The sequence below is a fragment of the Artemia sp. Qi Xiang Cuo genome, chromosome 3 (genome assembly GCF_049724085.1).
Source record: "Artemia sp. Qi Xiang Cuo chromosome 3, ASM4972408v1, whole genome shotgun sequence".
Taxonomy (NCBI): domain Eukaryota; kingdom Metazoa; phylum Arthropoda; class Branchiopoda; order Anostraca; family Artemiidae; genus Artemia; species Artemia sp. Qi Xiang Cuo.
In genome coordinates this window covers 78,728,933-78,756,739 of record NC_142796.1, presented here as the reverse complement: position 1 = coordinate 78,756,739, position 27,807 = coordinate 78,728,933, and the positions used below count along the sequence as shown (strand labels likewise).

The following is a 27,807-nucleotide window of genomic DNA, read 5'->3' as shown; positions in this document are numbered from 1 at the left end:
CATGCAACTATTGTTATTAATACTGCTGCTACTACTGATACTACAACTACTAATACAACACTAATGCTGCAACCACTTCTACAACTACCACCACAACTACTGTGATACTAGTAATACAAAGGCTTAAGTCTATAAAAGTGAAAACTTGATAGGATATTTTGGGCAAATTTGAACTAAATCAAAACACACTTTATGCATTCAGACTGTCAAAAGGATGTATCTCAAGAATTGATTTGGGAAGGAAGTTGATACTTTCAAAAGATGCTTAAAGGGGAAGAACAATTCACCAAAAGGCAATATGTGCACGCTAATGCTAATAATACTACCATTGCTAAAATTAGTGCTTCTGCAACTACAATTACTATTACTTCAACTATTACTTCTATTCCAACTATCTGTAAGGCTAAGGGCATTAAGATAAAAATTTCAAGAAGTTTAAAAACATACAGGTTATCAAAAGAACATCGGCAGTGTCATAGCAATGGCTAATTATATTAAGTTGAAACTTCAAGGACTTAATGAGAGGGATGTTCAGCTGACCAAAAGGCAATATTTTAATAATAATAATAATACTGCTACTAGTACTAGTGCTATTTCTATTAATACTACTACTAGAACTACTAATACTACTACTGTAACTACTATTACAACTATGCCTATGGGTATGAAGGTGAAATTTTCAGGGTTTTTTTACGGGGGAGGTCAACCGGATCACAACACGTCGTCTATAGAGAGGTTGTTAAAAGGGTAAATCAGCAATATCTTAGGAACAGTTTTCTGTGTGAAGTTGACACATACAGGGCTTGTTGTGGGGGATGTTGAACTATTCAAAAAACATTATTTGCATCCTATTGTCACTGCTTTTACTAGTTTCACTACTGCTGCTACTATTATTACTATTGCTGCTAGTACTACTGCAGGGGTCGTCCGCGACGAGGTGCACGAAAAAAGTGACGTTAGATGGATTACAAGGATCAAAATTAATACCGAAGATCATCACAGGCCTATGAGAGCCCGAAAAGTTACGGACAGAAAGGCTGAAATCCTTATTTTTTCTTCAACTGACTTTATTTTCTTATACAAAACGATAACTTCGGTAAATGTACGACTTCGATTATGGCACTAGGAACGAAAACTGATTTATTGAAAAACAATAGTCCGCCATGAATAGGTATAAGCAATCACTGGACGTTACGTCATCACTTCTTTGACTTTTTCGAAAGGCGATCAATTAGTTAGGATTTCCTCTTCAGAACATGTACTTCAACCGATTCAGCATCATCTACCCTTTCCCTTTCTTCGGAGCGAGCTTTGTTCAGGAAGTCCTTCTCTTCCACAGCTTTCTTCAACCGTTCCCTTGCCTCTCTCAGATGGGTATCGCCTATTTCCTTCTGCTTAACCATCTCTTTTTTTTTTCGTACAATGTCTGACTCTATGGCCGTTATTTTATGCTTATTCCACGCCATCTCCTGGATTTCCTGTTCAGAATCCTCCTTCTTTGCTTCAAGCTTCTCTCTCTGATTCTTCCTGTCATCGTTCAATAAGGAATAGTTCATAGCTGGCTCTAGCTGATCTACCCAGACAACGCAGCTTCTTTATGATCAGCAAACGCTCTGGTCTGTTTTCATAGTCGCGGAGCGCATCCACAGCAAAAGCATTAGCATTCAGTGTCCGTTCTTGTGTACACGCTTGAAGGCTAGTCATCAGCAGAGCTGACCGAGAAAAGCTTCTCTCTACGTCTGCACTTCCATGACAGAGCGACAGAGCTGCCCAGACGATCCGACCTAAGGTCTGATATTTGGTTTCACCAGATGGCATCTTTAGTTCCAGGATCTTTTGCCTATAGCTGTCGATTCGAGTACTCGCCGTGGGTGGCGACACAGGATCTGACTGTAATAACAACCATTCTCCCTGGACTTGCTCGGTGTCCGTTTAAAATGGAAGTTCTCTCGCGATGTGGAAGATATCACTGCAACTCGTTCTTTGGCAATCTGGACTGGGAGGGCTTAGGCAGGCAAGGCTTCGGAAAAACTCGTTGTTCACAGGGCATTTTGTCAGCAGGTACTGTACAGCAGCTTTGATATGCTTTCTAATTCTCAGGAAAAAAAAATTCCTGTCTTTCAGAATAACGAATCCAATCTAAGAATCCAGAATCAAGAATTCAGGACAGCCAGGACCCTTTCATTACACAAGGGTTGTTGTAGGTAAACATCTGCAATACTAACTAAGCCTTCAAAACCACCGAGGATCCGGAGATTGACATCATCCGCCGGCACAATCTGCCCCGAAAGAACTGTGCATAACCGTCTCAACTCAAAGTGTACCACATGAATTAACGGCTCTTGTCGTGGAAATACACCGGTAAAAGCAGTGAAAGTTGCTGTAGAGCTTACAATAAACTCAATTTCGGCTTTCATTGTTCGGTTTTTTAGTCATTTTACAATTTTCAAATATTTTGCATTTGACATCAGGTACTCCAGACAATTTTTCTTTAGCACGAATTCTTTGAAATATTCTATCAGTGCAGGCCACTGTTCCATCAAGCGGCTTGCTCCTTCCCCTATGGTGAGCCAGCTCGTGGGGACGTGCTTCATAAACTTACGCTGAGGAACTTTAACTTTCCGTTGGCACTGGTTGAAATCGTCAGAACGAGCTGGCCATCCCGTGAAAAAGTGGTAAACAGCGATGATCATATCAGAGCACTCCTCCCCGAGTTCTTGCAGCCCTTTCAGGAATGCATTATGCACTGCATGAATGTTGCAGGTTTCCATATTCAATAGGTCTTTTGAATACCTTTTTCTCTTTTCTGAGTCTACGATGGGCCACACTTTTTTTATTGACAGCTGGGCGATCACTTGCAAGAATCAGCAATCTCTCAAGTGAAAGTTCTTCATCTTCAATACTCTGCAAGATTTTCTTACTCGGATCTTCACTGGTTGCATGTCCCATATAATATGTCCGAAGATGCCGACTAACCACTTGTTTCCGCTCTTTTGACCAGTATCGAACTCTTATTTGGAGCTCCTCTACCCCACCATTGTTCGTTGTTTCACCATATTCCAGCACAAAGTCAGATTTCTAAATGTCTTCGACTAGAATTTCTCGAAAGTACGCATAAATAGCCTCCGTCAACAAGCACGCCATTTTTTTTTTTAGCATTTAACGACAAGCTTTCTGGTACAGCATCAGGGAACATTGTTCGGAACACCTCAGCAATATGATCACAAGAAACTGCAGCAAAAGAAGTAGCAAGTCTTTAAAACCCAAACTATCTCCGCCCTTGATGCTACATCTCGCTCGCGGAGCATTTCCAGATTCTTTTATGGTACGCTATCATCACTCTGTTAGTTTGGGTGGTTTCCCGGTGGAGCTGATGCAGCGAGTCTCAACTGACGCTAGTTTAACGTGACAGAAGCATTCTTTTTGTGATCTTGTGCGACTGCATGTTGAAGAGGGGCCTGGAACCCTTTCTGGCAGCTGAGTGTCTTTTTAAAAACTTTACAATAGAACGAGCTGCCACCCCCTTTTGCGCACCACTCTTTCACTTTATGCCCAGCACCGTTTTCCCTACTGAGCCAGCTCTCCAAAAATTTTGTCTTACCCATTATTTACAGCGACCTGAAATAAGAATGGGTTTTAGGACGGACTTTGAAAACCTATAAAGCTAATACAAATACAAACTGACAAAACCAATGAAAACACGAATTTAATCTTACATTTTGACGTCCTCAGACCTGTGGGCATGCATGCCTTTTGCAGGAAAGGGTTTAAAACCAAAGAAACTGGCCAACACTGAAAACATACAGAAGGAATCTCGGCCTAACTGTCCATTAGCTAAGCAGCCAGGCAAGAAAGGATGCTAAGTAAACCAAGGGGCTGAAAAGAACAAAAGGCAGTTATGGTACAGTAGAACGAATTCAATCTATCATCTTATCTGCAAAAGCCTAGATTTTAACACACACACACTAACCACGTTTATCACAGTCATAGACATTGTGCGTCTTGAAATACAGTCCAAACTATCAAAAAAAGACTTACCTTTTTTATGAATTATGCCACAGTCGACAGTCAACTATAAAATGCTGTTTCACCAAAAAATTAGGTCCGAAACGTCGAAAAAAGTGACTTTAGTGACAAAATGACAGAAATAGTGACAAAAAGTGACAGGCCCCAAAAAGAGTGACAAAAGTGACAAAAAGTGACTGCGGCCGATCCCTGCTACTGCTATTAAAGCTAAATATATCGTAATTAATTATACTGCTACTACTACTACTACTGCTACTACTATTACTACCTTTTCCGAGCTAAGGGTATTAAGGCAAAAATTTTGGGCAATATTGAAATAGTATTGAACTAAATCGCAACATACTATGACCACACTGGTTGTCAAGAGGACGTATCGGCATTGCATCAGGAACGGTTGATGGTATTACGTTGAAACTTTCATCGTTTGTTGAAGGGGATGCTGAAGAAAAGCAAAGGTCCTATGTACATACTGTACTAATGCTACTACCGATACTTCAACTACCTCTCAAAACCCCTATCCACCCTGTTAAAAAAAATTACCGAATCTGGACAGTTCCCTCAATATTGGAAACAAGGCTTTATTTCCCCAATCAAAAAGGGAAATGGGAGTCCTGGCTTTGATGGCATTCGTCCTATTAGGCTCACCTCAATTTTTTCAAAATTGTATGAAAGTTTTCTCGCAGACTGGCTTAAGATGAAAGCCCTCCCCCTCATTGATCACAAGCAGTTTGGTAATCTCAAATCCACGTCGAGCTCTCGTTACTTGATTCATCTTGTTGATACCATGGGTAAATTACTTGAAAAATCTAAAACTTGGCTTAATCTGATTTCTATTGATCTTCAAAAAGCTTTCGATTAATTAACCACAATTTCCTCATAGATAAACTTATCAATAAATTGCACATTGAAACTTTCCTTGTTAAGCTCGTTGCCTCTTTTCTCTCTAATAGATCTCAAGCAGTTAAATATCTCAATTGTTTCTCAGATCATCTCCCCATATTTAATGGCATTCCCCAGGGGACTATTCTAGGCCCTCTCCTTTTTTCTCTTACGATTAACAGCCTTTCAACCCTTTATGAAAATAGGTGGAAATTTGTCGATGACTTGACAGTTTCAGAGATATGTCATAAAACATGTTTAGCAACCCAATGGGCATACTCCAAGATATTGCCTGTGAGGCCTCTTCCCTGGAAATGACAGTTAACCCTTCTAAATCCGCAATAGTCTCAGTAAGTTTCCTTAAATCCCCTCCCCCTTTTCTTACTTTTATTCCTCCTGAAACCTCTGTCACATCTCTTAAACTCCTTGGTGTTACAATTTCTTCCAATTTGAAATAGGATGCCCATATAAATAATATCAAATCAAAATAAAATCAAAGGATGCCCATTGAGCCGTCTGGCTAAGTGGACGTGCGCTGGGTTGAGATTTCTTTGTCCAAGGGGCACGGGTTCGATCCCTGGCGTGGCCAGTTTCTTGGTTTGGGACGCGGGTCAGTGGTATGACCTTGTAAGCTTAGCCAGAGTCAACACAGCTCTACATGGGTACCTGGTGGAACCTGGGGAAAGTAAGCAGGAAGGGTGTGTAAGAGCACAGAATGGCTGGCCCCCCAACTCTCCATTCCAATTCCTGGCTGAAGAGCCACGAAACAGACCAGCACCGCCGGTTTGGATCTTAAGGGTCTAGTGCCGTCATACATACATACATATATATAAATCATATCCTACGACAAGCCATCTCCTCGCTTTCCCTCCTTAAATTTTCAAATAAATTTAGATGCCCGCAATCACATTTACTACAAGCACCTATTTCTTTTATGCGCCCCATATTAGAGTATACTTGTGCTGTGTGACACACTGCCTCACAAATGAAGAAACACAAAATATTTAAAATGTCCAAAAGAGAGCTCTAAGAATTATTTTTAAAGAGGGCAGGATACCATATTTACATTTGTTAAATATTTCAAAACTAGAGAGCCTCGAGAGACGAAGAAATAATTTGTGCCTCCGTTTTGCAAAAAATGCCAGAACAAACCCTCGGACGGCAAGTATTTTCCCCAAACGTCACTCCCCATCCAGATTACGGCCGCCTCGAGCTGTTTCTGAGCCCATCCCGGTTTTGTCCCCCCTTCGCTGCGTTACTTCCAGATACGAAAGAACTTTTGTCCCTTTTATTACATAAAAAATGAATAAAATGTCCCAATAGTTTTTTTTTGTTCCCTTCTTTTCTGTTTATTAGCTGATGGTGCTGCCCAGGTTCTTGCACTCATTTGCTTGTCCCCCCTTTTTTTTTCAGTTCCCCCTTTAATTTCTATATATTTTATTTTTCTTTCTTTTTTGGGGGGTTTATTTATCCATTTTTGTCCCATCCCCCCCCCCCCTTCTTGACCAGTTTTTTTTTTTTTTTAACTCTCTATTGACTTACTGTAGTTGAATTATTGACATTTTCTTAGTGTCCCTTTTAATTTATATGCATTTATGTCTCGCTCTTTTTTGTGTATATTCGCTTATTCCCCCCCCCCCCCTTTTCTTTTTTTTATGTCCGTTCTAATTCTTATTCTGATTCGTATTTGTGTAAGTTTAGTTTGACCAGTTTTTATCTTTTTAACTATTTCATTGAATTTTTACAGTTTTAATTATTGACTGTTAAATGATTGTTCATTATGATTTTTCTATTTCGTTGTTGTTTTTTGCATTTTTGCCAGTTTTAGCGCAACCATTTATATTTTCGACTCCGAAGTCCGAATTCGGCCTTTTGTGGGCTTGTGATAGTGATCTTTTTGACATGAATATCTTATTTTAACTATTGCTACTACAAAAGCTAAGGGTATAAAGGTGAATTTCAAGGAATATTTTGGCAGGTGTTGAACTTAATCAAAACGAACTAATGAGCATGTAGATTTTCAAAAGAGTGACAAAGCAATATCTCAAGAACGGCTTACATTGTTAACTGTTAGATTGCCTTTCAGGGTAAGTCCTGGCGGATTTTAAACTAGCCAGAAGACGCTATGTTTATAATTTTAATACTACTTCTACGGTTACTGCAACTGATGACACTAAGGGTATTAAGGTGAAACTTTAGGGAACGTTTAGGGGGAATTTCAATTAAACCGAAAGACTATATGCATGCAGGTTTTAAAAAGGCTTACAAGTAATATCACAGGTAGCGCTGCTCTATCATAGCTAGTATTATAATTGAAGCTTTAAAAGGAGCTAATTCGATTGGAAATTAAAAGCTCTGTTGTCATTTTTTAAGAGTCCAAAGTGATTGGAGGACAAGCAGTCCTCCTACTTAGCCCTTGTATTTTCCAGGCACTGCCAATCAAAAATTTTTAGACAGCCATGTTGTTCAGCATAGTTGAATGGTCCAGTAACTATGTTTCTAGGAATATTGGGTATGTCAGCCCCCCACAGCTATGCAATTTGCCCATTATACTTTAAAAATAAATGTTGCTTTAAAACTAAATCAAAAGGCACTGTTTGTATGCTGGCTGCGAATAAGATATCTCAGTAATATCCCAAGAACGTCTGGCAGGAATGCTACTATTACTACTTCTGTTCTTACAATTTAACTAAATCAAAAGTGTTCATTTGTGTCCAGTTTTTCAAAGAGCATAGATACGATTTTTTTTGGAACGATAGGAAGCAATTCTTTCCAAGTTAAATTGAGAATTTATGAAAGTATATTAAACAATGCTAATTCTGCCAATAATTTCAAAAACGTGTATCTTGTTAAAAACTGTTGAAAAAGTTTCTCCAACATACGAATAGCAAGCCAAACTATGGATTTTTACAGAAAAAAAAAACGAAAAGACGTAAAACATCATTTTCATTTTCCATGAAAAAGACTATGTTAATAAAAAAAGAATAGAAATTAATTAAAAAAAACTTTTTCCACACAATAAGCTTTTGAAAGAAAAATAAAGAACTCCATTAAACCAATAATGAGCAGTAATAAAATCAAATCATCAACCAAGCGGAAAACTACCACAAATCAGCGTCAATGAACAAATGAAACCCAAAACGGACAGAAATTGCAATAAACTCCGAGCCAAATTCAAAACAAGCAGAAATTAACATGAGCAGAGCTGACAACTCCGTGTCTTCTCAAGACCAGAAGATAATTTCCATTTTACTGAAAAAACAATAGGAATAAATATCTGACATTAAACTGATAATGCACATTCATTTTATTTTTTTTTATTTTTTTTTTTATTTTTTTTTCAGTAAAGTGCAAATCGTGTTCTGGTCTTGAGAAGGCAAGGGAACTGTTTATTTGTGGTAGTTTTATGCTTGGTAGACTATTTGATTTTATTTCTGCTAATTTTTGGTTTAATAGTGTTCTTTACTTATCTTTCAAAACGTATTTTGTGGAATTTTTTTTTAATTAATTTACATTAAAGCTCAACCTGTCCTAGAGTTATCAAATACAGCTTTTTAGTAGAACGTGGAACTTTTTAGTAGAGAAGTAGCATGTAGCACCTAGGTTAAACGAATCACAAAAGAATATTTTTCTAGCAGTAATGGAGGCATGAAGCAGAGTTTAGCTCCTACAGGACCATTCCAACTTCCAGGACCAACTTATAGGCAGAAAGGCCGGCAGAGCCCTTTTCATCGATTGTCTTCAAATTTATGGGGTAAGTGAACTGGTCTAGAATTGAGTCTGCTGTGACACATTCGGAGTTTGCTGGGACATTAAAAGTCATAATACAGCCTTCCAGTAACTACTTAATACAACTCAAATTGTTACGTTTTATAGATATAAAAAAGTAAACTCGCCAGTTTTTTAGCCCTGGTAATTCAAAAATACGGGTTTGACCTGATGCACTTGGAAAAAAAAACATCTAAGACAAGATGTATCCTAACCTATGGCTCAGAGACCCCCCCCTCCTGGGGTTCGAGGAAAATTCACCTCCAGCCCGGGGGGAAACTCACCTGGTCACCTACCAAGGTGAAAGGGTAAAGTCCATTCCATCAAAAATATAGTTGTCTATTCCTCAGAGGGGTGAAAACACTGTTATAAGACACATAAGAGGGTAGTGTACCCTTGGTATATAAAGCAATTAGATTTTTAAATAAACACTTCCAGCCAGGAACTAATAGTAAGGAGTAATCGAAAGCTTACCTTTCTATAAAATTGTCAAAGACCTTTTCTCGTAAGTATGTGAGGATTTCTTCTACATGTTTCTGAAACGATAAATTAAATAGAACTTAAATGAAAATATTGAAAAGCATAGCCATTAAAAAAAAATATTCCGTGTTTTAATAGGAAGAAAGGAAAAATAACGTTCAAGTGAAATAGAGTATTGAATAATAAAAAAAAACATCAATATTTAGACAAAATTCCAATCTCTCGAATGTCTAAAACCTTAAAGCACCAAGGACACCTAAAATGAAAACTAATTCATTAAATTGGTCAAGTGCAAACTTACACAGCCATATACGTCTTAAATTAGTGTGAAAAACCGATAATTCATTTTTTAAGGAGAAAGATCCCATGTTTAAATAATGTGTTCCAATACAAAAGTTCGTGGCCAATTTCAAAAATAAAGGACGTGTGCTGTTAAACAGCAGAAAATGACCAAAAAATAAATAAATCAGCATACAGCCTTAGAAAGTGTTGTTTTCTGGTATGTTCTGTTAAAACAGAAATCGGAACCTAGTTTAGCAAAGCTCTTTTCTTGGAAAAATACTTTTTAAGGAATGTTTCTTGAAAAGAGCTTGGCTAGACTAGGCCTAGTCTTGATGTTACTAGGATTTTTGGCATTCCAGGATCTTTTAACCATGAAACAGTGTAAAGGTAAACATTAATGATTCTAAAAGAAAGGATCAATATATAGGCTACCTTATTGGTAGTTTTGCAGACCTAATGACTTCCACTGATAGCCTACCTTATGTAGGCTAAGGTAAGACACCTAGTAGGCTGTGTGATTTGCCTGAATATTTTGATATAAATCTACCTCATAGTTACTATATAATAGTAGCATATACCTTATATGCTTTTTTTATATTTGAAACACAAATTACTTGGGTGAGCACTGTTTGACTAGGCCTATTAAAGTCATTGTTTCTTTATAATCTAAGCAACAAATGTTTTCATTTACTCTTATATACAAACCACTATAAAATTAACACAATAGGCAATACTGTGTTTCCTTTAAACATGGAGAATGATATAGTCTTCTGTATGACTTTTTAAACATCAAATTATTATAGAGAAACATGAATAAAGTTATACAGAATACTTTATTATTTTCTTATTTAATATATGGTCCACTAAAATGCCATACAAAAGAAATTACATTGCCCCACTGATACATAGAGAAAACAACAAAGTCATACAGATGGCTTTTCATAGTTCCAAGTTGCAGTTGCAGTTCAGGCAACTTCGTGGTCACATATCAATCCTAAAACTTAGTCAACCTACCTGAGAATTTATGTGGCCAGGAAAATTAGGTTTAGGATGCTTCTTCATCAGCAAGTTCCATAGATATTGTCCGCTGTGAGTCAGCCCTAAAGTCTTAGTCATCTCTATTGTAATTTAAGCAGACCTTCCAAGTAGACATGTCCACCTAGAGTCTAAGGCATTTTGACCAAGTTTTAGGATTAACATGACCACTAAATCACATGGACTTGCAGTCCTCAGTCAGAAAACCAAATATGTAAGCCAAGACAGTTACACTAAAACAGAGTAAATAGGAAATTGGTTGACTGAAAATTTGCCTAGCCTTGTATGCAAACAAGTGGCATAGGGTCTACCTGCCTAAATTCTTAGACAGGCAACCCAGTTTATAAGCTCAGACAGTTACACTAACACAAAATTCATTCAAAATTGGTTGACCCAACAAGTTGCTTGGATTTGCAGGTGAACAGGTGACATAAGGTCTGCCTGTCTATAGTCTCAGGCAAGGGCAGCTGAGTTTTAGGACTAACATATGAACATCAAATTGCCTGGACTCACAGGCAAACCAGCAACAATAATAATAATTGATTGAATTTTCAGAACATCTATCCTATAGGCCTTCCAAAAATTATGGGTATTTATTACTGAAAAGAATGTCACAGTGTTATACTAAAGCAATGCAGGAAAAAAAGTTACTGTTCTAATATCTGGGGAACATGCGAGAAGTGAAGTTTGGTTAATGCTGGTGAAATAAAACAAAATAGGATAAAAATATAATAGTTTAGAAACAAATTTTGGTTGTATATTTGCACATTAGGAGGGTGGGGGTAAAGCATAGCATATAATAAATACATAGCCTAAACTAACCTAGGTACCTTTTTTCCTCCTAAACCCCAAAAACTAAAGCTTGAATATAGTTCCTGGAGTGAGAAACCCCTTGTTTATAGAGCATAAGATAGGAAATTACTGGGTAATGTTATCTGTTCTTGGCTTTTCTCAAGTTGCATTCTTGCAAGTTTCCCATATATTAGAACAGTACCAAAAAAAAATAGAGGAACAAAACAGGAATTATATTAAGAACAAAATTAGAGAGTCATGGCTTCTCTGAATGACAAATGTTGATTAAATTAAGCAATACTATTAAATAAAGCAATACTATCTGTCATTGTTATTATGTAATATATATTTTGAATCATATACAATATATTATTGTATTGTTTGTACTTGCCATTGTACACTGTTTATTCTAATTCAGCATTAGGCCACATAATTTTGGGGTGCCAATTATGTGAGAGGGGAGCAGTTGCCTCAGTTAGACTTTGAAAAATACCTTCTTATTTCTATTTTGCTACTTTTTATTTTATCATGGCTTACTGGTTATTTTTGCCCCATTTACATTTTGAGGATTGGAATCACTGACATAATTACCAGATACAAATCATCAGCACAACTGGGTTATATTTTGTTTAGTGGTGAGCCTGAATAAAAGACTCTTACTTAGTTACTTCATAATAAATAAATTATTATGGTTATTAGACTTTGAAGTTGATACCACAAGCCTCTGGTTTACTCCCCCCCTAATATAGAAATATATAGCCTAAGTCAGCTTCAATCATTAGTCAGCTAAATATGACCTATTTTTCTCCTTAGCCAGTTATTTAAAGAAGCAAATTTTTGAGCATAGGGTTACTAGGTTTCTATGGGCTGTTCTGAGCCTTCTAGCCCCTTCAGGGCTCAAAATTAATAGTCCCTGTAAAGTGATTATTTAATTATAAAAGAACATGAAAAATGCTCATTGTTTTGAATTGTGCTGAAACGCTAAATTTTGTTGAAAACTGCAGTCTAGGCTATGTACCAAAAATATGGTGTTAATTTATAATTCAGGGTATATTTTTCACCATTATGGAGGGAGGGAGGGGGGGGGGAATCTTGATAAATTTAGCTATATATGGATTTGCAATGGAGTTCTGACTATACGTGTCTTATTTTTTAGGCCAGACCATCTTAATATTAAATTAGTCTAATCAGAAAACTTTTAATATAGCTTTGAACTTGGCAGCTTAATTTTTTTTATAATGCCCTTTGCCGGTCAAATTAAAAACCGTTTAAATGGGTGAATTTGTTATTGTTTGTTTTTTTTTTTTTGTGCTCTTTTGGACTATTAAAAAGATATATTTTTTTAAAAAAATTTAATATAATTTTAAAATAAATTAAATTTACTATCTCCCGTTGCCCCCCCCCCTCTGGATACTATCTTGATAGGATACCATCTGTGCTTTAAATAACAAAAATATTTAACTTATTGGCACCCCTTCTTTAAAAAAAATCGAGGTATTATGATTTAAATATTATAGCTCACTACTCCCCCCCCCCCCTCTCTGGATACCACCTTGATAAAATACCGTCTCTGCTTTAAATTAGAAAAGAAAATGGGGGATCCCTGCTTTCAATAAAAAAAATTTATAGATATTATTATTTAAATGTAATACTTCCCTCCCCCCCCCTCTGGATACCACATTGATAGGATACTGTCTAAGCTTTCATTAGAAAAATAAGTTATTTAATAATTAAATAAGTCAATATATGGTTCAAACAAACACGCAAAATAGCGTTAAAAAGCTTAGTGTTCCTTGAAAAAAATTGTGTATATTAGTAAGGGGGTACAAAGACAACAACAAAAATGTCGAAATTACTCAGATATACCTCAAATTATTGGAAAACTGAGTCATAGATTTGCCGTGGCATTCAATAAGATCCAAAGAATACAATTAAAAGGGAGTACACACAAAATGCAAATTAGGCCAGTAGCCTATGAGAAATCGCAAAACAATGAACAAGCAAAACAATACCCAAGACAATGAACAAGTCCTAATGGGGGGCCTTGGGTCTATCAAAATATTTCAATGGTTTCCTAGGGAATTTGATATCATTTTCTTCTGTCTCCGTTTTAAATGAAAAAAATATTTAACCTTTTGGCATCCCCGCTTTCAATAAATAAAATGAGGTATTATCATTTTAAAATGATAGCCCTCCTATCCCCCCTCCTATAGGCAATAATTTACAATTTATTTTTGAATCATATTTTTTAGGTAACTTCAAGTTCAATAATTAATTCCCAAACCTTGTACATAGCTTTGTCTATAGCTAAATTTGTCACAATAGAAGGTTTTTTTTTTGGGATTCAACTTGAAAATAAAATTCTTGACTACAAACGATGTAAGAAATAGCGATTGGGAAACTGCATTTGAAATGATTTGAACTCATTTCATTAAGACGATCCTGTTTTTTGTCAACATATGAAGAACTGTGTATATTGCAATATTTGCAATTGCATATGTCTCTTTTTTATGCAAAGTAACAAAAGAGACGAAAATTAAAGAACAAGAGAGTAGTGAAGAATTATGGTATGCCAAGTAATATTTGGCAGGGAAAGTCACTTGTGATAAATCGCTAGGGGTGGCACCGTGATTGCGTGACTTTCGGGGATTCGGGGAACCAAATTTTTTTTCGGGGTGACGCATAAATTTTCGGGGAAATACCCGAAAATTCGGGGATAGTGCAAGCCCTGCTTGATTTCTAATCAGGAAAATAAACCACACAAGAAGGAAAAGCTCCAAATTTGCGGTCCACGCAATAAAGAATGGCCGCAAAATTAATTTGAAATCGACCGAACGCCGCCACCTCTGTCGGCGGCGGCGTACCGGCGGCGTTACGACGATTCGGTGGCGCCAGGCCTCTTGTCAGCGGCGTTTGTTGGACCCGCCGGCGCGGCGTCGGGGTCTAGCTGGAACAAGTATCCTGAAATGGTATCTTGCATACCATCTAGCGCTTGGTCATCATCAAAATATTTTCTGACACATCAGAATAGTCATTTTCTGAACTTGAGGTCATATTTTTTTCACAAAATGTAGTTTCACTAATATATATATAGCAATCAACAGATTTTGTAAATTTGAATTTTCACAAATGAAAAACAGTGTCGGGTTCGTATGAAATAGTTTTCGCTAATATTATTCAGCTCCAAAGTTTATCGTTGTTTTATTATTGACAACACTGTTTTGCGAATTTATTCAAACTAAAAATGCTAATAGCAGCTAAACAAAAACTCGTAGGAAACCCGGATTTTCAGGTATGAATAGACCTAAAATAGATTAAGAGGGCTAAATGTGTTTTCATTTTGGTGTCCTTGGTACTTTAACAGTAAATTGCACAATAGGTACATCCGAGTCTGGCCGTTTGGAGGGGATATTATTCTTAAAGTAATTTTCTCAGAGATCCTATACCGGGAAAACGGGTTTCGTGGTTTGACCCAACCCTTCCCTCTCACGAGATGTCATCTGACTCCCTACCCTGGATTGCAGCCATTTTCATCTATTTCAGATCATTCACCGCAATGACCAGTAAATAAAGAACAGCCCAAGCCGATAGAACACGAAATTTTGTAAAACTGAATTTTGGAAAGAATATACCTATCAAAAAAACTATTTTTCCTGCTGTGAAAAAATGTGTTAAGTTTAAAGATGCCTGTCAAAAGTTACTATTATTAGACAATATCTAGTTTTAGAAAATGGGAGGAAACACCCACAGTGCCTGAATAAAATTTACACCCATCGATTTGACATCTCTGAGAACTTCGGAATAAAAGTTTTATTCTTTTATAATAGAAAGCACAGTTTATAGAATTATCCAGTAAGTTTATCGCAGATCATTTCTGGTCTTCATTCTCGGTGCGAACAAAAAGCTCCTCCCACTTATTTCTGCATTAGCGGGTTAGTGTGTTTTTGTCGATCAATGAAAAATGGTTACAAAGTGCATTATTCGTAATTGCGAAAGCAGAAAAAAACTTGGTGAGCCAGCCAAGTGGTTTGCAAGTGTCCCATCTCACAGGTATGACTTAATTTATAGACAAATTATGACTTAATCTATTATTTACATACAGTGGACTCAGCTGATCGGCCTATGTAGGATTTTATAAAAAGAGAGGGTGGGGGGTTGATGAAATTTGTGAAAATAAGGAATTTTTCTTCTTCTAATAACTGGTGGGGTAGGTGTGATGGTTTCAGGGGCGGATCCAGGATTTTTTTAAGGGGGGGCCGCAAAAGAGGTTGATCCGACAAACTTACGTTAGGAGCAAGTTTAATTAATGCAAAATTGCGTTAATTAGGTAAATTACGCTACTTTAGACTACTATCGGGGGGTACCCCTCGCCCCCCCCCTCTGGATCCGCCACTGGATGGTTTATCATTTTTTTTTCCGTCGTGATGTTTTTTTTCTACGATATTTATTTTCTAGATAAGACTACTTTCGTTTTCGATCAATGTTTTCGTATGAAATGGGCAGACCTTTCTTGAACTTTAAACGATAAACACCTCTGTTTGAAAATCTTTGCACTTTGTGAATTTAGATAGCGACAAGGGTTATATATATATATATATATATATATATATATATATATATATATATATATATATATATATATATATATATATATATATATATATATATCGGCGCGTACAAACAGCTCCTCTCATTTGATCTGCCGTTAGCGGTCCAATTACCCTGGAACACGTATATTGGCAGAAACTTTCTCAAAATGCCTTTGAAACCAACTCGAGACTTCGAAACCTACTTGTAATTCCTATAAACATCTGAACTAATTTTATATATATATATATATATATATATATATATATATATATATATATATATATATATATATATATATATATATATATATATATATATATATATATTTATATCGGCGCGTACAAACAGCTCCTCTCATTTGATCTGCCATCAGCGGTCCAATTACCCTGGAACACGTATTTTGGCAGAAACTTTCTCAAATGCCTTTGAAACCAACTTGAGACTTCGAAACCTATTTTTAATTCCTAAAAACATCTAATAATAACATTACACTACTAACTACCGATTTTCGTGTATGTATTGGAATAAATTAATTTAAAATTAGTTTCTTCAAAATTAGTGTTCCAACGTTGAAGCCAAGTTTCGCGTCCAAGAGAAATCTGACTTGTCTACCCGTGAAAAGATCTGATGCCGCTTATGTTTATATCTCCAAAAACGTTCTCTGGAGCACTCGCACCCCGGTCTGGGTTTTTATAATGGGTGAGATAGGGAATGATCATACTGCTAATTCTATAAACTGTGATAGAAAGGAACCACATATAATAGAAAATAGTGGAATAGAAAGGAAAAGAAAGGAAATTATCTACCTAGTAACAAATTTATACAGCTTTGATATAAGCTAAGAGAATAACAAATCAGAGTGTAAAAGATGCACAACAAAACTGTGGCAGCAAACTTCATAAATATCTTGTCTGTGTGACACAGTTGGAAAAAACTCAGCCTAAAGTTATACAAAATTGTGGTCCTCTTTCTGAATTTTGTCACTGAAGGATTTCGAAGACAAATAACGTAAAAAAAAAAAAAAAAAATAAATAATAAAACTAAGTGCTGGCAGCCAAACCGAAGCCTACTCTCCTTATTCTATTGTCTTTTGGAGCAGGATGACCTATTTTTTGATTTGTTATCCATTATCAAGTAGTTTGCTTCAGGTCGTTGCTTTTAGCTGATGTTTGATTTTTAAGTGCCTTATTAAGAACGATAAGGGGAGGCCAGAAAAGTTGTGCTACTGTTTCTTCTCACCACTGGTAAAATGTTTACTTCAAGTTTACTTCTGAAAATGAATAGCTGGTTTTCACATTTTTAAAAGATCACGTCCCGTAAGGAGAAATAGCAAATTGCCTCCTTTTGAAGGAACGATGCAGAGTGCTGAAAATATCTCTCTGCCTATGCAGAAGAAAAATTAAACATGTTTGAATCTGGCCTATTTTTTAGGCTAACACCCTATTCTGTGCGAGGAGTTTCCTGAATTAAACACAAGAAAAAGGAAAGACAAGCACCTTGCATCTGTATCTATATCTCGAAATAGCTGTTTTTCTGAATCGAAGCAGAGTCAAATCAGAAAATCAAGCCGATAGGGTTTCTGTTTTAAGCGACCAAAAGCCTATTTCATTGAAAAAAAGATTATCAAGGTTTTTACTGGAACAAGAACTGATGTAATCAAAAAATACATCGTGAAAGAAATGCGTCTACTTAGCATAGTTGAACAACCAGATTTCAAAAGACTGATTTCAGGACTGGCGCCAAACGCAACTGCTATTTGCAGGAAGGCCCTGGAGAAAAGGTTGGGAGAAAACCTGAAAAATCTAAAGAAAATTTTGGTAGGAACACTCGGCAGCTCTGATTACATCTAACTGACTGCAGATGCATGGTCAGTCATCAACAAGAGCTTTGTTGATTGACCGAAAGTTGGAAGTTGGAAGGTAGGAAATGCGAACATGCGAACATGTTGTCGGGGAGAGTCTCTTGTTAGGCAACATATTCTACGAATTCTGGAGGATGAAAGTTGTGTATTGCAGTCTACCTTCAAAGGGAACGAAGGACAAAATAGAATATAAAGTTCTTAGGGGACAAACAGCGGGAGCTTGATGTTTTTAGAGAACACCATCACGCCTACCAAATTTTCAGAAATGACAATTGTGTTTTGCTCTCTTCAGCCCCAGTTGAAAACGTTTTATCTACAAGAGGTTCCATTCTTTCTCTATGGAGAAATTTGTTTCTAGATTTTAGGATGAAGTGTTTGGCGATGCTCACATCATAATCACAGTACTTAGTCTCACCAAAGAGCCAGTAGTTTTCAACCAAACCACTGAGTAGTTTGTAGTGTTCTATTTATAGCTTCCGTTTTAAAGATACGATCTTCAGTGACTGCACATCATTATCAGATAATTGAAGAAAGGCTTATTACATGGTCATGTCCGTAGCCAAAAAAGATTCGAACTGTTACTTATTCGTCACCTTTAGAGTGTACTTTGAAAAGTATTTTAAGTAATACTTAAGGACAAGTTATATACTTCAACCTCAAGTACTACTTAAATAAACTTCTGTTCGTGTACTTGGTACTCGATATAGGTAACAATTTTGGAAGTACTTGATAATTCAACTACAAATATGAAGTAGTTGCTACGATGCTGACTAAATGTACGGATTTAGGTCTGAATAAAACCTGAAGAAATGCTGAGTTGGTCCAGCAGAGATCATCCTGAAAAATCAGCTCATTCAGTATGGAAAATTTCTAATATATGTAAGTTTGACAGTAGTAACCTATACTAAATTGAGTACTCTAGAATCCAATTTAGTATTTCATTTAAATTTAAAGAGAATATCCAGAATTCGCATCGGCGATATGTTTTTCACCTTGGCTGTGAAAATGCCCCATCTTTTGAAATTTCATTTTCTGATTGACTCCTTCAATGTTGAAAACAAAAATCACAAAGATGGTGGCATTTTCACTGTACAATGTAATAATGGCATTACGATTCCAAATGTCATCTTCGGTGGGATTCAACTATCGTAGACTCAGCTTGAATCTTGCCAAAATCAAACATTCTAATTTTATTTCACCAATTCTTAATTAAAGTAGTTACTTCAATAAATCTGCTCCAGCCATACAAGACAAAAAAAGAAATAAAAGACGAACAGACAAAACATAAAGCAAAGGACAACTAACCAACTGAACAGTAAATACAACTGAACGGTTAAATTTGCTGACTAAATGGTTGTCGAAAGTTGCTGACTAAAGTTGCCGAATAAATGGTTAAAGTTGCTACCAGACTACCAAATCATAAAGCAAAAAACATTTCTCCATGATGTCGGGAGGCTCGCATAGCTCTTGCTATACACGCAACGAAAGATGCAAGGGAAAGATAATAACAGAACTAGTTCATTATCGGATTCCAGAGGTCGCTCACTCAGACTCGTGAGAGGCTGAATGGGACAGATGGTAGCTGTAGTATGACGGGCTTTTGAAATGAGAAGGGACAGATAAACTCTCTAGTAAGTACAACTGAATGGTTAAAGTTGCTATTCAATCCAATAAATCCAAGCAGCAACCAATCTATTATTGCCGATACTCTGAACTAGTAAAATTCGCATCCTTTTAGGTATTGGCACCTAATCATCTTAAGAAAATTTAAAGAGATGACTACCTATACTTGCTGGTATTTCAAAGTAAAAATCAGTTGACTGTGAAATCTTACCAGGCTGGAAGAAAAGAAAGAATCACACACAAAATGCGATTTCTTAGTCGTCTTAAAAGACAGTGCCAGTGAAGGGTAGTATAGCCAGTAAATGTTTCATTTAGTCTATCGGAAATAAAAAATTTATAGAAATTCTGCAAACATTTTATTATCTATTTTTACTACCTTTTAGTAAATGTTGCTTTCCTATTAGCAACCTGTGAACTACTTCTTGACCACCCGTTTCCCTCCTTATTACTAAGCGTCTAGTTGCACTAAATGATCGTAACCACTTACACCCCGCAGAGTAGGGCGAAAGATAGTAAAGCTATGTGTGCAGTAATGACTGTTATAGTAGGGATATTTAAATAGATTCAAAGATTCAATGGACTTTTATAAATTCAATAATACAATCAGAATATAAAACGAAATATATGATTTCAGTATAGCGCGAACTAACAGAGGGCGGAAAATAATTTCTTGAAATTAATTTTTTTAAGTTAAAGCTCCCCAGCCCTAGCTTTCAAAAAGCTGCATATATAATCAGCAAACGAACAGACCTATTTCTTTTCCTGCATCTAAATGCCTGTTCATGCTAGCTAGCTGCCTTATGACACTCTTCGAAGCCCGGAGAAAATCCCCACTTTCCCTTCTTGCTTTATTCTTCCGATATTTATTGGTCCACATAACTTTAGCATCTAGAAAAAGATCCTTGGACTAAAGCCAAATAAATTGGTTTCTTTCACTCCCCAATCTTTTAGTCATCAATTTTATTATGAATCAGTTCCTCTTTTCCCATATACGTACAACTTGTTGCCCTTCAATATGCATCCACTAGACAATCAATCCTTCAAAGGAGTTATTTGGACAACTCTACGAATTATATAGGGTCAAATATTTGCACTGAGCAAACGACAAAAAAAAAATCTCATTCGATGATGCAGTAGACGACAATCCTTTTATTTATTGGCTATTTACGCTTCGATGATAAAAAAGTATTTGACGTTAAGCAAAGTGGAATGACTCTTTTGTCCAATTAGCTCTCTAGACACATAAAATTAGGAAAGGAACTAGAACAAAATGTCTTTATCCGGATCATTATTTCAATTTTTCTTTCGAGTCAAGCAGACATTAAGAGATGTGGTTGTGCGTTAAATCGATTCTAAAGAGCTCATTCCTTTGGGGATAATATAAAGTAGAAATTAGCAAATAGATATGAAGAGCCCTATTGTCAAAAATCAAAACACATTCTTTACAAAGACAGATTGTAAATTATATTCACCATGTAAGGTTTTAGTTCTTGCCGCAACAGCTGGCGAAATCTAAAAAATAGATGGAATCCTTTTTTCCCTGTTTAAAACGCAACGTTTGCCACAAATTCAAACAAAAATTACCTAAAAATCGCTTGTACCACGCAATTTATTTTGGTTTTAGACGGCAGGTATGATCCCTGTAGGGTTGAAGTCTGATTTGGATTATGAAACCAAAAAGACACCAGAAAAAGACATCAGATATGGCTGCAACAATCATATATTTGAATGTTGACCTAGTAATTCGGAGCGTAGTATAGGATTTACATGTAGCATATACATATTTATCAAATGAAGTGTAAATCCATAACCATTCAAGCTTGGTTTTGAACAACTACCGTTGTAGGTAATTTGTTTGAACAGCTGAGTAACAATAAGATTGTCTTCGGGTGAACGTACGGAACTATTGATCGTTATATAAAAAAGAATCGATCAAATAACATATATAAGAATATCCCAATTATTAACGGAAACAAATGACTGAAGCACAATTTTGACAAAGGTAGGTTTCTTCCAAAGGAAACTACGTGAAGTGACAGCAGCAACAACAATATTAACGACTTTGTGGTTTCATGTTAAACTCGATAAAAACTGTAATCTAACGGGTTTTAATTATGATCCACTATGTCTCGGACGCATAATTGAGCAATAAATCATTTTTTTTTGGGGTGTGGGGGGGGGGGGAGGTGGTCAATTTAAAGAAACACGAAAAATCTAGCAAACTTTATAACGGTATATAATCTTGGTCTGTCATGGGGAGGGGGCAGTCCTGCTTATGTATACGTGTCCATATCCAAGATACGGACCAAATGATGGTCCGTATGATTAGACACGTATGAGCTCTATTGTAACTAACATATCTATCGAACAATAGAGAACAATCATGATAAAACTGCTCCTTGGTTAGATCTGCTTTTACCTCTTTCATTTACCTCTAACAATACTTACAAAACGTAGAAGTGCAATTGTTCTACAAACAGTCTATTGTCAAAAACTTCCTTTTCATTCTTTGTAATGCAAAACTCACATTTCAAAAGAGGGAAAAAGGGTTCTCTTTCTGTTATTTAATAAAATATATTTGAAAGAACAAAGATAGATTTCCCTGTGGATGATCTAATTAACTCGACAGGGGTATCAGCAGGACAAAAGTAAGTTATTCAAATCTTTTTGTATTCTGAAAAATAATCGCCTTGAGGTAGGGGTTGGTCACCTGGATCTTATTTATGGTACTAGGCGTATTCCCCCGGAAAAATTCACCTTGCAAAAAATTCCTTTCTCTGTAAAATTCTCCCGAATGAAAATTCCCTCCATATGCAAACTTGAACGGCCAAAGAGAAAGTATGGCAAATAAAAAAAAATGAAGAAAAGAAGAAAATTTAGAATATTCTAACGATTTTCCAAAATGTAAGCAAAATGAAATGTGTACAATATCCCGTAGTATTTACTTCTCCATTTCAATTAATTAAAATTTTTGTGTTTTTGGCGTGTTGAATTATCATAGCTGGGTAATATAATTTGAAAATATAAAATTATTATTACTGTAGAAGCGTGTCCTATGATGGAGATGCACATAGATAACAGGCTGGGACTAAGAGGCACGAGTATTTACTTCCCATGGACATGGTCTGGCACCGACCAGAGACGTCACAAGTCAATACATTTGGAAAACGGCAACAAATTTTACTGACTGGCAGGTCATTTTTACCCACTGGTTTGGGTGATATAGCTATTAGAATTACTGTATTTCTTATTCTTTGTCGACTGAGACTTTTTTTTATTGATTTTATGTGGTATATTTCCATCAGCCTATTTTCCCTAATTAAACAAAAAAAGCCAGTAAATAGGGACACTTCCGCCATAATTTTACTGACTCAAATTTTTCATCAGGGCGGCTGAAAACATTGGGAGAGGGAATCCCCCCCCGCCTCTGCCAAACACGACACCCGTGTCGACAACTATAGCACACGCTACCAGTTCACCTCTGGCGATCGAGAACGCGTTTACATTTATATTTTATTATATTTTAAGGTTAACATTTATATTTTAAATACTGTCTTCATTTCCTTTCACTTTTCTGCATTCTTAAGATAAATTTTACTTTCAAAAATGTTTTCCTGAAAAAATAATAAATAAATATTAAAAGCTTACTTATTTCCACTAATAAAATTATTCGAGTGCAAAGATATTCACAAGGGCTAAGAAAGCAATTAGTGTCAACATGGAATTTTCTTGAGAGAGGGAGGAGTTGGGAGCAAGCGACCAGAATCAGCTTCACTGCTTGATCGGGACGATCAAAACACAGGTATTAGCAGTCAAACATCAAGGAGTAGAACACAATTTAAAAATTATATTATATAAGAAAACAGTTATCTAAAATGATGTAACTGCATTTTTAATATTTCAAAGGGGTTACGCACAAGACCCTATCGAGGGGGGGGGGTTCAGGGATTGAACCTCCACCCAAGAATTTATGACACGTTTTTAATTTTTTTTTTTTGCACCCCCCCCCCCCCCGCCCCTAAAACAAATACCCCCGCCGAACAAAAGTCTGGATAAGCCCTTGGTTGCTCAATAAGTTGGTGTGAACCATTATTATATCTAAGTCCCCTTCGTTTATAGTTCCTCCGACCCAAAGAATGTTCCTCCAACCAATAACTAGTCATTTCTCACGGGAAGTCTGCACTTGGCAGGAGAAAGAGAAAAATCAGGACACAGAAAGAGCTCTGAGAAACTGAAAAAAGCTCTTGGTTTAGGTGATACTAGAGGATTCAAGAGAATTCAAATAGAAGCTATGATTTGTTCTATACTGGAGGCTGCGATAGCGCACTTGAACGTTCATACATTTTGCCAAACATGATACAATGTCATTGTGAAACCACATATTAGGGCCGTTCTTTTGTTAATCTTTGTTCTAAGATCTTACAGCTCACTGATGTTATCAAAAAGTGTTAATGACGCCATTTTTCTGCCACATAAAACAATGATGAGAGAACTTTGATGATATTAAATAAAAAAAAAACAAGTTTTTTTTTAACTGAAAGTAAGGAACGACGTTAAAACTTAAAACGAACAGAAATTATTCCGTATATGAAAGGGGTTGTCCCCTCATCAACACCTCACTATTTACGCTAAGGTTTTTATTGTTTAAAAAAATAAGAGTTGTGAGAAAATAAAAGATTAGCGTAAAGAGCGAGGCGTCAAAGAGGGGACAGCCCCTTTCAGATACAGACAAATTTCTGTTCGTTTTAAGTTTTAACGTCGTTCCTTACTTTCAGTTAAAAAAAACTTGTTTCAGTTACACACCTGAATTTTGAAGATTGCTTATAATTTGAATTTTTTGGATACTTGTGTATTTAAAAAAAAATTATTATCTGAGTTAATAATCTTAAATGGAATAAGGTGTTTTTGTCCAATAGAAGTGAATGAGTGAACATTTTAACTCAAATGGTAATAATGGATTATGATTTGCGATCTATTACAGACTAGTTTTTGAATTGCCAAGTTGGTTACTTTGGACTAAATAAACATTTTTAATGTATTGTCTTGTGATTGAGTACGACCTATTACGTAAGAGCTACGTATTTGTCTATACAGTGATGGTTAAAATTTTATTACGAGTACAAGACAATATGATCTATGATTAGTATTTTTTATAGAACTTTAAAATTATATTTATTAGTATAAATTTTGGACATTTAAACCGAAGAGGAATTGCTGCTGACCTATTGGCCTAAATTTCAAGTTGTTTTTGGAGCTGAGTTCGAGATTGGCGTTAGGAGTCGTTCTTGGAGCTGAGTTCGGGGTTAGCGTTTGCCGTGCCCTTGTAACGGCTAACGCTTAATGCACGTTGGCAGCTCCGTGGATAAATATTTGTTGCCTAGTGAGGTAAGCCGTTTCTTGTTTAATTATTTCTAAGATGGGACGTCGGCGAAAAGTCCAGCGTGCTGGAACTGATGGAAATGAAGCAGTTTTAGATGTTTCGGCCACTTCTAGCGAGGAGTCCCAGTCACCATTGTTAAAATTGTCCGAAAATTTTGTTTTAATGCTGGCAATAGTGAAAGATAACGGATCGAAGTTAGACTCTATTAATAAACATATGAGATATAAAGATCTTAGGGTTATATTAGGGGATAAAGGGAAGATTGATTGTCACACATTGGCTACGGAGGTTAAAGCCCATGTGGTATTAATTGAAAGTGAAACTGATAGCCTAAAAAATCAGATCAGCGCTATTACGAGTGAAGCGATGGCGCTGAAGAAAAACAATGTTGATCCTGCAAATCAGTTAAAGATGTGTGAATACCATGTATCTGACAGTAACATTATTGTTTGTAATTTGCCTTGTGACAGTAAGGAGGATGCTAGTGAAGCATTTAAGCAATTATGTCTGTCTGGACTTGCAGTAAGTGAGGTTCCCGTAAGTGGGCTTGAAGTAAGTTTACAGTGCTACAAAACATGAAAGACCAGAAAATTTTCAAAGTTTATGTTTTTCCAGGGAAAAGAAAATTGATTTACTAAAAGTTAGCAAGAATTTGAAAGGGAAATCTGTGAGGAATCTGAAAGATATTTATATTAGTGATGATGCCCCTCTTTCTGTCCGGGAGGCACGAAAAAGTCTTTTTGAGAAGAAGGCTAAGTTAAAGGATATAGGTATTTCAGCTTGGGTGTCTAAAACCGTTCCACCTTTTCTTTATTTTGATCGTCCTAATGGTTCGCGAGCAAAATTCTGCACTAGTGATATAATCCCGGAGCTTAATTCACCACGCAGTGATAGCAATGCCCATCAGCGCAGTCAAATGAGGGGAAGAGGTTAACGCGGTGGTAAAGGTAGAGAAGGAGTTTAATATAGGTCCCTATTTGATATTATGGTAATCTTTTGAACGGATGGTTTGTAATCGTGTGAGTATTGTTTAGTGTCAGTTATGAAATTTAAAATAAGCGGTTGTTGCGTTTATTATTAACTTATTAACTTATTAATTTTTTTTTATTCATTTTTTTTTTGTGTTATAATGAATTCATTGTTTTGGTAATTTATATCCCTATGTTAGCGTTTCATTTTGTGTTATTATTTTGTTCCATTTTTCTTTATGTTTTGTTTTCTTTCAGCATTTTTTGGTATGGATTTTCTAGGTTCTTGGTCGCGTAACTCATGTTATGGTAAGGTTACTATTCTTTTGCATTCTAAAATTCCTGTTTCCATCCCTTCGGATTGATTACTTTGAATGTCAAGTTTAGGTAGGGAGCGGCTGGGTTTTCTTGAGAGTGATTCGATGAAATTACATGATTTGGGGGGAGGGGTACTTCACAGAGATTTTGATGTGGGTGGGTTTCATGAGGTTAATCCTGATTCCCGTTATAAGTTTCTGTGTGATGTGAGTTTTATTAGTTGTCAAAATGAGTTTAGCATTTTTCATTTAAATTTCCAAGGGATTGGAAGTTCATTCCAGTTTTTGAATGAGTTATGTCTGCAATCAACCCCTCATTTTTTAGCTTTAACGGGAACTTGGTTGAAGAACCATAGTTCTTCTCTGTTAGAGATTGGTAATTATAAGCTGTATATTAAAAATAGAGAGATGCATCAACATGACGGCTTAGCAATTTACGTGCGTAATGATTTTGAGGTCAAGGTGAGAGATGATATAAGAGTTAATCGAGAAATGGTGTTTGAAAGTATGGTGTTAGAATTGCAGTGTCTTAATTTTAAGTGTTTTATGATTGTCGTTTATAGACCCCTTTCGTATAATATAGGTGAGTTTAGCTCACTTTTAGATGAGCAATTGGATAAGTTACCAATTTCAACTATACCTTGTTTTATTTTCGGTGATTTCAAATTGGATTTAAGAACTGTGAATAGTAACCTTAGAGCTAGGGAGTTTCTAAACACTATGCTAGGCTATGGACTACAGCCTTCTATTAATATATGTACAAGAGTGAGCCATGATTATGCTACGTTGATTGATAACGTTTATTTAAATACTGGATATAGTAGTGCGAGTGTTATTGTAAACGACGTTTCGGATCATTTCGGTCTGTTGGTATCTATTCCTTCTCTTTTGAACCGGCCAAGATCAGAGCGTTCTGAAGTACCGAAAAATTGTTTTCCTGTTATTAATGTACCGAAGTTAAAAAATAAGCTTGGGGGAAAAAATTGTGATTTTTTATATAGTAATGAGATGGATGTGAATGATAAATTTACACTTTGGTATTCGATGATTAAGGATACGGTAGTTGCTTGTAGTCAAGTTAGGAAGAAACGTAAGTATTTTGATTCGCCGAAGAAGCCTTGGGTTACGAAGAGTATTCTAGTTTCTCTAGCTAGGCGACAGCAATTGCATAAAAAGTCCGCATTAAATAATAGTATTAGCGACGTAAATATTTATAAAGCGTATAGTAATAAGTTGAATAGTATACTTCGTAAAGCTAAGTTAGATTACCTGAGTGATAGATTTAAAAATGCGGAGGGTAACCCGAGAAAGACTTGGAATGTTATAAATTCTGTTATTAAACCGAATAAGCCTGAAATTGTTTGTAGTCTTGTTGATGGTGAAAATATTCGCCAAACTACTGAACGTATGTGTGAGCACTTTTGTAGTGTAGGAGGTCGGTTAGCGTCGTCTGTTGTGCAGCATGCAAGTGATGGTGATTTTACTCAGTTTTTGCCTGAAAGTAGTGACGTTTCTATGTACTTACGACCGGTTACTGAAAAAGAATTGTGTGATGTGGTAAAAGGTATGCGAAACAGTGCATCCGGGTCAGACTTAATTTCAACTAAGGTTTTCAAGTCAATTTTTCCTGTGATATCGCAACAAATTTTGTACCTGATTAATGCTAGTTTTAAATGTGGTATATATCCGGAATGTCTTAAAAGTGCCAGAGTAATACCTTTATTTAAAGGGGGTGATAGGAAAAATGTGAATAATTATCGACCGATATCCCTCCTTTCTGTTATTTCTAGGCTAATAGAAAAACTT

General features: G+C 36.1%; 1 protein-coding gene across 1 annotated transcript in view; it reads right to left on the bottom strand.

Annotated features, from left to right (window-relative positions):
* The window catches only part of Gprk1 (G protein-coupled receptor kinase 1), a 327,272-nt gene that overhangs the window by 121,889 nt on the left and 177,576 nt on the right, over positions 1-27,807 (bottom strand). The window contains exon 7 of the mRNA XM_089086349.1: positions 9,148-9,209. Coding sequence (XP_088942475.1) covers positions 9,148-9,209 — 62 coding nt within the window. The remainder of the gene's footprint in view (positions 1-9,147; positions 9,210-27,807) is intronic.